General features: G+C 42.3%; 1 protein-coding gene and 1 long non-coding RNA gene across 2 annotated transcripts; both read left to right on the top strand.

Moving 5' to 3' along the window:
• The first annotated feature begins 683 nt into the window (after positions 1–683).
• Positions 684–6,489, top strand: LOC115483824 (glutathione S-transferase-like). Its single transcript, XM_050987809.1, has 6 exons — positions 684–974; positions 1,638–1,689; positions 3,447–3,579; positions 4,450–4,591; positions 5,252–5,383; positions 5,701–6,489. The coding sequence occupies exons 1-6, from the start codon at positions 888–890 to the stop codon at positions 5,821–5,823; spliced, it is 669 nt and encodes a 222-aa protein (XP_050843766.1). The 5' UTR covers positions 684–887; the 3' UTR covers positions 5,824–6,489.
• Positions 6,490–8,119: 1,630 nt separating this feature from the next.
• LOC127061210 (uncharacterized) lies at positions 8,120–10,688 on the top strand. The gene is made up of 3 exons (XR_007780660.1): positions 8,120–8,281; positions 9,359–9,472; positions 10,143–10,688. It is a non-coding gene; the product is annotated as an uncharacterized LOC127061210 (long non-coding RNA).
• Positions 10,689–10,757: the final 69 nt, after the last annotated feature.

Here is a 10,757-nt window from a genome sequence, read left to right as displayed (position 1 = left end):
CTCACCTCCTCCTTCCCACTGTAGAGAAGCTGACATGTAATTTACAAGGGAAAAATGGTGCTGCTTTGGCCATTTTCCTTTTGCTGCTGTTAAAGCTTCACCCTTGTTGCTGACAGGGTGTCAATAGCTGTGAGGCTGATACAGGCTGGGCATTGTTTGTGTGTTTGTGGCTGATATGCACGTGTGGTTCTGAGCGGGGTGGGTGACAGTCTGCCGAGAAACTGTTGTTGCTGTAAGTTTCTGTCTAGGAATTGCTGTTGTTTGAAATTCCAGCAGAGTTGGAACTGGACCAAGCGGGCATTGCCCTGAGGCTGTGCCTGTGGTAAAGTCAAATCTGATGTTACCAGAGGCAAAATTCATTTCCATGTCTTGGAGGTTTGTCTAAAGAAATTCGAAGCGGGAGTGTGTAAAAGAGGTTGACTGATGGAAAGAATTCCTTCCTGAGCTGGTTATAATGGAGCATAATGGCTGCTGGTGAAAGCAGAGCAATTGCTGAGTTTATAGCATGTATCTGATTAAACACCAAACTGTGTTCTGAGATAATTGTGTCGATGCCAAAATATGCCAAGAGAAAACACAGCTTTCTGGTCAGAACAACAACATGGAATCAAAGTTAAAATAGTTTAAACCCACTTCTTCTCAGTCTTGGCCAGTTGGTCTGATTAGATTCTGCTTAAATATTCTGCAAGTGTAAGAAACATTTGAAGGCAGAATGCTACGTGGCAGTCTCTCTCAGTATAATCTTTTACCTCCACAGTTGCTTGATTCAGGTCTTGAACCATGAATCAGTTGTTTCAAACAAGACAATTTTGAGAGCCAGTTAGAGACTCAAAAGTGCAAACCACCTTTCTTCATTGCAGATACCAGGGAATCAGGCACGTGGAAACATGTCTGGAAAACCCAAGCTGCACTACTTCAATGGACGTGGCCGCATGGAACCAATTCGGTGGCTCCTGGCCATAGCTGGGGATGAGGTTGGCTTCTGGTCTTTTCTACTGAGATCCATGTGACAAATATGTGCTTCTCTTGTTCCTTCTGAAAAGTGTGACTGAGCAGCAGTTTCAAGCTCTGCCTCGGGTGCATTGCTGAGCAGGCCAAGAGTGACAACAAGCTTACCCTAAGCAGGGGGCAGGTTCCTGTTTCACTTGCATGCATCATTTGCAAAGCCTGCAGGTAGCACTAGAAATGCTTTTCCCCTGTAGCTGGAGAGAGAAGAAATTTAAAAGGCCAGCAGCAGTACCTGGCTTCTTAATCTTCTGATCACAGAGGTCAAGCACCTGCAATTCTGAGTATGGTCAGTTAAATTCCAAGGTCCAAAACAGCAAGAGATTATTATTGCTGCAATGATGTAGTTTATCTTTGAAGATATTGGATATTGTAAACCACAAAGTAATTTTATTTAACCTCTGAGATATTCTGATACTAAACCAGAGATGGAGTAAGGGAATCTGTGTTTTTCAATATCCCTGAGTTTCTGTCTCAGTGATGGCCAGTGTCGGTGAAAGCTTTTAAATATGATTTATGTTATTAAAAAAAAAAAATTGCCCAAAACACATCACTTTAGGACTTTTTACCTAATTGACTAAGAAGCTAAATGATGGACTGACAACAGAACTTTTCTTTTCTCCTTCCTCCAGTTTGAAGAATCTTTCTTGGAAAAAAAGGAGGATCTGACAAAGTTACAGAATGGTAAGTTTCCTTCACTTTTAAATTATAACAGCAGCAATAGTAAAAATAAGAAGAATCAGAATTAGAATTAGAATTAGAGTTACTTGTCTGAGAACACTTAAGAATTGGTAAGTCTTAGTGCCTTAAAAAGAAAATCTCTTAACTGCATTGTACATGAGCTCTCAGAGGTGCAGACTGCTGTGTGTTAGGTGCTATCATCCACCCAGTTGCTTCAACCTTCACTGAATCACAGAAGGGCTGAGGTCAGAAGGGACCTCTCAAGATTATCTACTCCACCTCTCCTCTTCAAGCAGGACCCCCTCCAGCCAGGGACTCAGGACCATGTTCAGCTGGGTTTTGAGTATCTCCAAGGATGGAGAATTTACAGCTTCTCTGGACAGCCCACACAGTCAGAGAGTCTTTCTTGAAGTTCAGGTGGCTGACTCTCCTTTGTTTCAGCTTGTGTCCTTTGCTTTCCATCCTCTGGCAATAGAGGCTTTTGTCTTCAGATGATCTTAAAATTCATTAGCATCTTAGGTGGCCTTCAAAGGTTTTGTTTTATAATCCCTATGAAAACATAGTTCCAGATTTCTGAGTTTACCTGCTCCTCTGCTGCATTCCTGCTTCCCAAGGCAACAACCCTTCATGCAGGCTTCAGCTTCTGTCTTCCTGGACATGATAATCATGTTTCCTCCAAACCAAATTGCACGTCTGTGCTCTTCACCTGGCCTGTGAAAAGCAATCTGAGCTAGGGGTAGTATTTGCAGTCCTGCTGTCCTGTAGGAATAATGACTCGGTCCCCCTGTTACAGGCTGCCTTTCAAAACGTATTTTGGGACACAGGCAGAAAGCTAAATGCACCCTTGCAAAAGGGACCTAGCTGATCATTTATCTGAGACAAGAAATAGGATTCCCTAGAGCAAAAACCCTTCCTGACTCTCTGATCTGATACCTCTCTTTCTGGAGAAGTATTTTTACTTCCTTCAGGCTAAGATAAGACTTCTGCATTCTAGCAAAAGTGTTGCATGGCTCCAGCATCGCTGCAAGTGATATTTGGTTCCTGCAGGAATCTCGTGGAACTCACTTCATGTTCCCATTTCATGCCTATATGGATGAGCTGCCATTTGTAAAGTCAATAAAGTTGTCACAAAAATCTTTTATGCTTTTATATTCACTATTATTTATATATTCATTATTATTCACATGATATGTTGGCCAGCGCTTAGAAAGTGTAGATGTATTTAGCCAAACATGACAGAAAGTGCCTGGACCAGATCCTTCAGTCCTTTTTGTCTGTATTAGCCTCCATGAAAATCCCCTGTGCTAGAGCCATGCAGTGCTTGTATCTTTCAGTGTGTGACAGCTGCAAGTTCTGCATTTGGCTGTTTCCTCAAATCTGAAATTCCCCCAACTTCATTGCTATAGGATTAAGTTATTAACATGTCACTAAGAAGAGGCTGCTGCATGCTGAGCATTTTCCATTCCTTCCTGTAAGAATGAGGAAGGTTGCTCCCAAAAGGGTTGTCAAGCATTGGAACAGGCTGCCCAAGGAAGAGGCTGAGTCACTGCATGTAGGCGTGCACTTGGGGACATGGTTTAGCGGTAGAATTAGGCACTGTTGGTCTTACAATTAGATTTGATGGTCGTGGGATTTTTTATCCAGCCAGATTGATTCAGATTCCAAAGAAGAAGTAATACATGTGGTTCCTTTGCCTAACACATGCTGGTGGTTGTCATTGAGGGACTGAAGGTCTCCTTGTGTTATTCCCTTTGGCCTAGATGGATCCCTGCTCTTTCAGCAAGTGCCGATGGTAGAGATCGACGGGATGAAGCTGGTGCAGACCAGAGCCATTGCCAACTACATATCAACGAAGTACAACCTCTATGGGAAGGACATGAAGGAGAGAGCCCTGTACTGTAACAATGCCACCTTTGCTTGTTATTCCCCAGCTCAGCCTGTAGCTCAGTGAAACACAAGGGTATCCCAGCTCGCAGCTCCCTTCAGTGGGAGAGAGCGGCGCTGCTTTGTGCTGCATGAGATGACTGGGGCTGCAGCTGATGTCTACAGCAGAGATAGCCAGCTGCATTCCAAAGGGGAAGTGAGCCCAGGAATCCTCAGTCAGAGGGCAATGCACTTATCAGAAAAAAGCAGTCACAGGGGCAGACCGTCCTACTGATGCTGCTGTTCATTTCTGCCTGCAGTTGTCAGCAGCATCATTTTCTCCTCATCCCATTCAGGGCAATGTCCTGAAAGGAATCAAAAACCCTCCTCTCTCCTGTAACCAGGAACAAGTACAGATTTAATAACAGGTTAATAATGGCCAGGACTCCTAGGGCACATGTTTTGACCTGAGGTATTTCTGAATGCTTGAAATTAATAAGCCCTGGTAAACACATGTGTCAAGATATTTGCTAGATATTTTTATGGACCTGCTGTTAGACCCTGGCTGATTGGATTTTTAACATGAGTCTGGATGGCATGCATGACAATTCTGTAGTCAGGTTCACAAACCCATAGTCCAGACAAGAATCAGTCCCAGTAAGAAGTGGGAGGGCTACAGTCTTTAGGTTTCCCTAGGAATTTTGCATTTGCCTTTGGCCCAAGCTGCCCCCGGCCTGCTCCCAGTGCAGCTGCATTCTGGGGGGAACTTTGCCAGGACATGTGTGAGGGACTAGAAGGGGCAGGGATTTCCAAGCATCTCAGTGAGATTGTGCTGGGAGTTATTGTGCTCTTCAGACCTACTGTGAATCTGACCTGAGCAAGTGGATCTATTCCTTTCAGAATCAACATGTACGTGGAAGGAATTTTCGATCTCTATGAGTTATTCATCATGTATCTTATCCAACCAGCAGACAAAAAGGAGGAACATTTTTCAAATATGATGGACAAGGCTGAAAACAGATACTTCCCAGCCTTTGAGATGGTACGTGGCAAACAGCTTTTTTGATGCTGTTACCTTGAATTTCCATCCTGGAAGCACACAAGTTTTATGGAGGAAAACAAGTGAAACTACCACTGGAAAATCCATGCTCTGGTTTTTACTGGTGCTGGGATTAAGGTGGAGAGAGGACACTACAGGGGGACAGAAGGCACTTGAAACCTGGGAGAGATGTACAGCTGCAAAAACCCAGCACTCACTGAGCTCCCCAAATATGCTTGTTTCATGTGTGAAACAATGTGTGTGTTATTTGAAACAAAAGACACCACAGCAGCATCTTTGACATCAAGTTTGCTCCTGAAGTGCAGATGGCCCTGTACCATACATGCTGTGGAAAAGCACTGCAGTTCCTTCTGGGTCTCGCACAGGTTAGCCTTCAATGCAGCTACAGCAGCCAAGGCAAGATGAGGACAACTGAGCTGCCAGACAGAAATGTAGAAGTGAAAGAGCTGATAGATGATGCCTAGGATGGCAGTGCCTTCAGATCACTGTTTGTACTACAGGTGTTTGAACTGCATTTCCTTCTTGCAGTGACAACTCCGTGCAATGTGTGACCCTGCTTTGAAGATGTCATATTATTTATGAGGAAAGAATTGATAAAAGACAGAGAAACGACATCATCTGCTTCTGGTTCTCTATTTTTAGGTTTTGAAAGAGCATGGAAAAGACTTTCTGGTTGGCAACCAGCTGAGCAGAGCGGATGTTCAATTACTTGAAGTAATTTTGATGGCAGAGGAGTACAAACCTGATATACTTGCCAAATTTCCTCTCTTGCAGGTAAATGAATGGGCAGTTTGAATGGAGAATGAACAGGAAAGACCACTGATTTAAAGTGGCTGAGAAATATGGGGGCATGAGTGGGTCAGAAGTGACATGGGAATTAATCAGATACCCTACAGACTTTTAGCTATGAACTTTTACTCATTGTTGTTACCATGTTCTGTCACTCAACCCCAAAAGCATAAGAAGGGGAAGCATAAAGTTTCTTCTGCAGCATCCAGCTGTAATGTGACTTTCAGAGCATGGATAACATTGGAATGTCTGACAGTTGCAATGATTGTGAAGCTCTGTGCTGTTTTGGTTTTGTTTTGTAGATTTTCAAAGCAAGACTAAGCAATATCCCCACAATAAAGAAATTCCTGCAGCCTGGCAGCCAGAGGAAACCACGAACAACAGAGGAAGATATCGCCAGAGCAATAAAAATATTCCGCTCTTGAGCAGCATTCTAAACCCATAGAAGCTGTATTACACTGTATTTGCTGTTAGTGGCTGAGTGAAATTAATGGAATTAGTGAAAAAAAAAAGGGTTTTGATTTCTCTTTCCTTAGCTGACTGATTTTAGCCTACAGCAGACACTTCAATGTAAAGTTACATGAATGTACCCGCCAAGGAAATACTTCCCTAAATAGGTAGTATATTGGACAACTGCGGATGCCTTAATTAACTAAAGAAAATACCTGAAATAAATTGTTACTATTGATACTAAAAACTCATTGATTTATTGATTTCATTGATTTCTTGCTGCTACTTCTATGCCTGAGATCAGTCTGGTTCTGTTTTTCTGGCATTCCCAAGAATTGTTGGAAAATTAGGAGTGATTATCCCAAAGAGTAGGTCTTTGTCACAGTATAAATCTGGCTATAATATGAAACCTAATTTGGCTCTTCTAATTCAATCAACAGCTCCCTAGGTGAAGAGTGATAGGATAGATTTGAACTCAGAGCACCCCAACTAATCCCTTTCAACCATAAATGCAGAGACATTACAGGTCAAAGTACTGGGCTGTGGTAAGACCCAGACCAACCAGCAGCTAAGGCCTGGTAGTTTAGAGCTGCCTGTATAGGAAACTGTGAACAATAAAACACCCTGCTTGGTGAGGACCACTCAGTGAGTCCGTGTTGTTACTGCCTCCAACCAACCAACCTCCCATAACGTAAGACGTCAAGTATTTTTTTCTGGGAAATGCCAGGAAAAGCCAGCAGGATCTGGTTAGCTGAGGCTGAAAGGTTTGCATTCATCATTCCTCTGAGCTTAACTTGGAATATGCTTGGACCAGAGATCCTTCTGCAACTCTGCTTTGTCACTAGACACTTGAAGTCCTGTACTGCAGCTTCACCCATGTTTCCTTTATCAGAAGGTCTACTGCAGCAGCTAAAAGCCTTTTGCAGACTCTGAGAAACAAATGCTTGTCACCAGTTTAAAATTAATTGAAAAAGGAGGAGGCAGGATGGTGTCAGGTCTTAGCGAGACCTTGGAATGTAGGATTGCATGGTGACTTACATCATTGTATATTAAACCAAATTTATTACAAATTGTAATCAGGTTGTTCATTCTAATCACTTAAGCTCCCCAGGGAACTTTGATAAAATGTACATTTTTGTAGTGAAATGAGCTCCAGCTCAGGGCAGGAGGTTGGAACTAGATGATCTTTAAGGTCCCTTCTACCCCAAACCATTCTATGATGCTGTGATACTATTTAAACACCAAATAAACGAGGTTTGTAAATGAAAGAGTCAGTGCCCTAAATCCAGCTCCAGCTTGAGGCCTGGCAGTTTTCAGCTGGGCAAACTCAGGGCTCTGTAGCTCTTGCTAAAGCCAACAATTTCTTTATAAGAAATGTCATGCAGCTGGAACCAGCTGTTGTCATCAAAAAAGGAAATAAACCAACATTTTCAGCAGCAAAGCATGTATTTCAGAGACTTGTTGCAGGAGCTGTTTCTCTCCTGCCTCACTGAAGCATTCAGACTTGCAGCTGGTGTCCAGGCAGGACCTGAGGGAGAAAGCCCCCTCCTACTGTAACAAACCAATTGTTTTGTGTGACACACTATTGATACAACCTCCCTGTGTAACATAAGAGGAATATCCCATCTCACTGCTATGTCCAGGGTAATTCAGAAACTTTTGCCTGTATTTTTTGACCTTGACTGCAGGTACTGCCTACATCAGTATTAACCATGTAGATTAGAGAGGCAGGATGGTGCATGGAGGATTTTGTACTCACTTTGTCAGATCAATACATTTCTCCAATGTAAGCAGTCAGGAGTGCAGAGGACACTTTGACTTCTGATACCACACTTCATTCGCTGTCTCTCACAGTTCTCTTTGGTGTTGGGCCATATTTCTACTGAGTCAAAGTCTAGGAAAAATTTTTTACAGAAAAAAAATTCAAAACCAACCCCAATGTCCGTTAATGAAATGAAGCAGAAGTGTCCTGAAGGAATACACACTAAGCAAGGCATAGAAGCTTGACAGATTTGAGCTGAACTAGTTGATGTGCTTTATATAAAGTGGCAATGTGTAAAGAGAAAAAACCAGAAAACAATAGAATAGAAGTGTGATTGGCTGTGCAGCATTATTTTCAACTAAGTGAGCTTTTCAGGCAATATAATTATTTTAAACTAGCAAATAGGAGGTGTGTAATAACCACTTTATGCTATCACAGATGACCATGACCTCTCATCTACCCTACATTTATGCATTGTCAGCATTCGTCAGAAATTTATTTTCTCTAGGTAAGAAGTAACTTAACAGAGCTCATTGGTTTTGTTTGCTTAAGAGAAAGAGGATTCTTATTTGCAGCGAAGTGTTTGTAGTTCTCTGTAGGAGGAGCTCCACAGTTATATAATCTCAAGGCAGAACTGCTGAGAGCATAGAGTGAATTACCCTGTGCACGAGGTAAGTCGGGATAATTTGTTGGACATGTAGGGAGTTGTTTAATGTGAAACTCAGTCATTGAACGGGTATTTTAGATTAAATGTGTGTATGTACCTTCTTTACTAACATGCTTATGTGAACCAAATATTAAACTCTTAGTCAGCTGCTTTTGAGGTGTACACAATTAGGAAAAAGAAAAGTATATTCCACAAGTGAGGAGGGTTTCCTCTCACCTCCTCCTTCCCACTGTAGAGAAGCTGACATGTAATTTACAAGGGAAATATGGTGCTGCTTTGGCCATTTTCCTTTTGCTGCTGTTAAAGCTTCAGCCTTGTTGCTGACAGGGTGTCAATAGCTGTGAGGCTGATACAGGCTGGGCACTGTTTGTGTGTTTGTGGCTGATATGCACGTGTGGTTCTGAGCGGGGTGGGTGACAGTCTGCCTAGAAAATGTTGTTGCTGTAAGAGTCTGTCTAGGAACTGCTGTTGTTTGAAATTCCAGCAGAGTTGGAACTGGACCAAGCGGGCATTGCCCTGAGGCTGTGCCTGTGGTAAAGTCAAATCTGATGTTACCAGAGGCAAAATTCATTTCCATGTCTTGGAGGTTTGTCTAAAGAAATTACAGAAGCAGGGAGTGGTGTAAAAGAGGTTGACTGATGGAAAGAATTCCTTCCTGGCTGGTTATAATGGAGCATAATGGCTGCTGGAGAAAGCAGAGCAATTGCTGAGTTTATAGCATGTATCTGATCAAACAGTAAACTGTGTTCTGAGATAAAATTGTGTTCTGATGCCAAAATATGCCAAGAGCAAACACAGCTTTCTGGTCAGAACAAATCAGTTTGGATGCAAACAGTAAAATAGTTTAAACCCACTTCTCAGTCTTGGCCAGTTGGTCTGATTACAGAATTCTGCTTAAATATTCTGCAAGTGTAAGAAACATTTGAAGGCAGAATGCTATGTGGCAGTCTCTCTCAGTATAATCTTTTACCTTCACAGTTGCTTGATTCAGGTCTTGAACCATGAATCAGTGGTTTCAAACAAGACAATTTTGAGAGCCAGTTACAGACTCAAAAGTGCAAACCACCTTTCTTCATTGCAGATACCAGGGAATCAGGCACGTGGAAACATGTCTGGAAAACCCAAGCTGCACTACTTCAATGGACGTGGCCGCATGGAACCAATTCGGTGGCTCCTGGCAGCAGCTGGGGTTGAGGTTGGCTTCTGGTCTTTTCTACTGAGATCCATGTGACAAATATGTGCTTCTACTGTTCCTTCTGAAAAGTGTGACTGAGCAGCAGTTTCAAGCTCTGCGTCGAGTGCATTGCTGAGCAGGCCAAGAGTGACAACAAGCTTACCCTAAGCAGGGGGCAGGTTCCTGTTTCACTTGCATGCATCATTTGCAAAGCCTGCAGGTAGCACTAGAAATGCTTTTCCCCTGTAGCTGGAGAGAGAAGAAATTTAAAAGCCCAGCAGCAGTACCTGGCTTCTTAATCTTCTGATCACAGAGGTCAAGCACCTGCCATTCAATTCTGAGTACGGTCAGTTGAATTCCAATGTCCAAAACAGCAAGAGATTATTATTGCTGCAATGATGTAGTTTATCTTGGAAGGTATTGGATATTGTAAACCACAAAGTAATTTTATTTAACCTCTGACATATTCTGATACTAAAGCAGAGATGGAGTAAGGGAATCTGTGTTTTTCAATATCCCTGAGTTTCTGTCTCAGTGATGGCCAGTGTCGGTGAAAGCTTTTAAATATGATTTATGTTATTAAAAAAAAAAAAAATTGCCCAAAACACATCACTTTAGGACTTTTTACCTAATTGACTAAGAAGCTAAATGATGGACTGACAACAGAACTTTTCTTTTCTCCTTCCTCCAGTTTGAAGAATCTTTCTTGGAAAAAAAGGAGGATCTGACAAAGTTACAGAATGGTAAGTTTCCTTCACTTTTAAATTATAACAGCAGCAATAGTAAAAATAAGAAGAATCAGAATTAGAATTAGAATTAGAGTTACTTGTCTGAGAACACTTAAGAATTGGTAAGTCTTAGTGCCTTAAAAAGAAAATCTCTTAACTGCATTGTACATGAGCTCTCAGAGGTGCAGACTGCTGTGTGTTAGGTGCTGTCATCCACCCAGTTGCTTCAACCTTCACTGAATCACAGAAGGGCTGAAGTCAGAAGGGACCTCTCAAGATTATCTACTCCACCTCTCCTCTTCAAGCAGGGCCCCCTCCAGCCAGGGACTCAGGACCACGTCCAGCTGGGTTTTGAGTATCTCCAAGGATGGAGAATTTACAGCTTCTCTGGACAGCCCACACAGTCAGAGAGTTTTTCTTGAAGTTCAGGTGGCTGACTCTCCTTTGTTTCAGCTTGTGTCCTTTGCTTTCCATCCTCTGGCAATAGAGGCTTTTGTCTTCAGATGATCTTAAAATTCATTAGCATCTTAGGTGGCCTACAAAGGTTTTGTTTTATAATCCCTATGAAAACAGAGTTC

This window comes from Serinus canaria, unplaced genomic scaffold, assembly GCF_022539315.1.
Source record: "Serinus canaria isolate serCan28SL12 unplaced genomic scaffold, serCan2020 HiC_scaffold_265, whole genome shotgun sequence".
Classification (NCBI taxonomy): Eukaryota; Metazoa; Chordata; class Aves; order Passeriformes; family Fringillidae; genus Serinus; species Serinus canaria.
The sequence above is the reverse complement of the archived record's forward strand: the minus strand, read 5'-3'. Positions and strand labels throughout refer to the sequence as shown.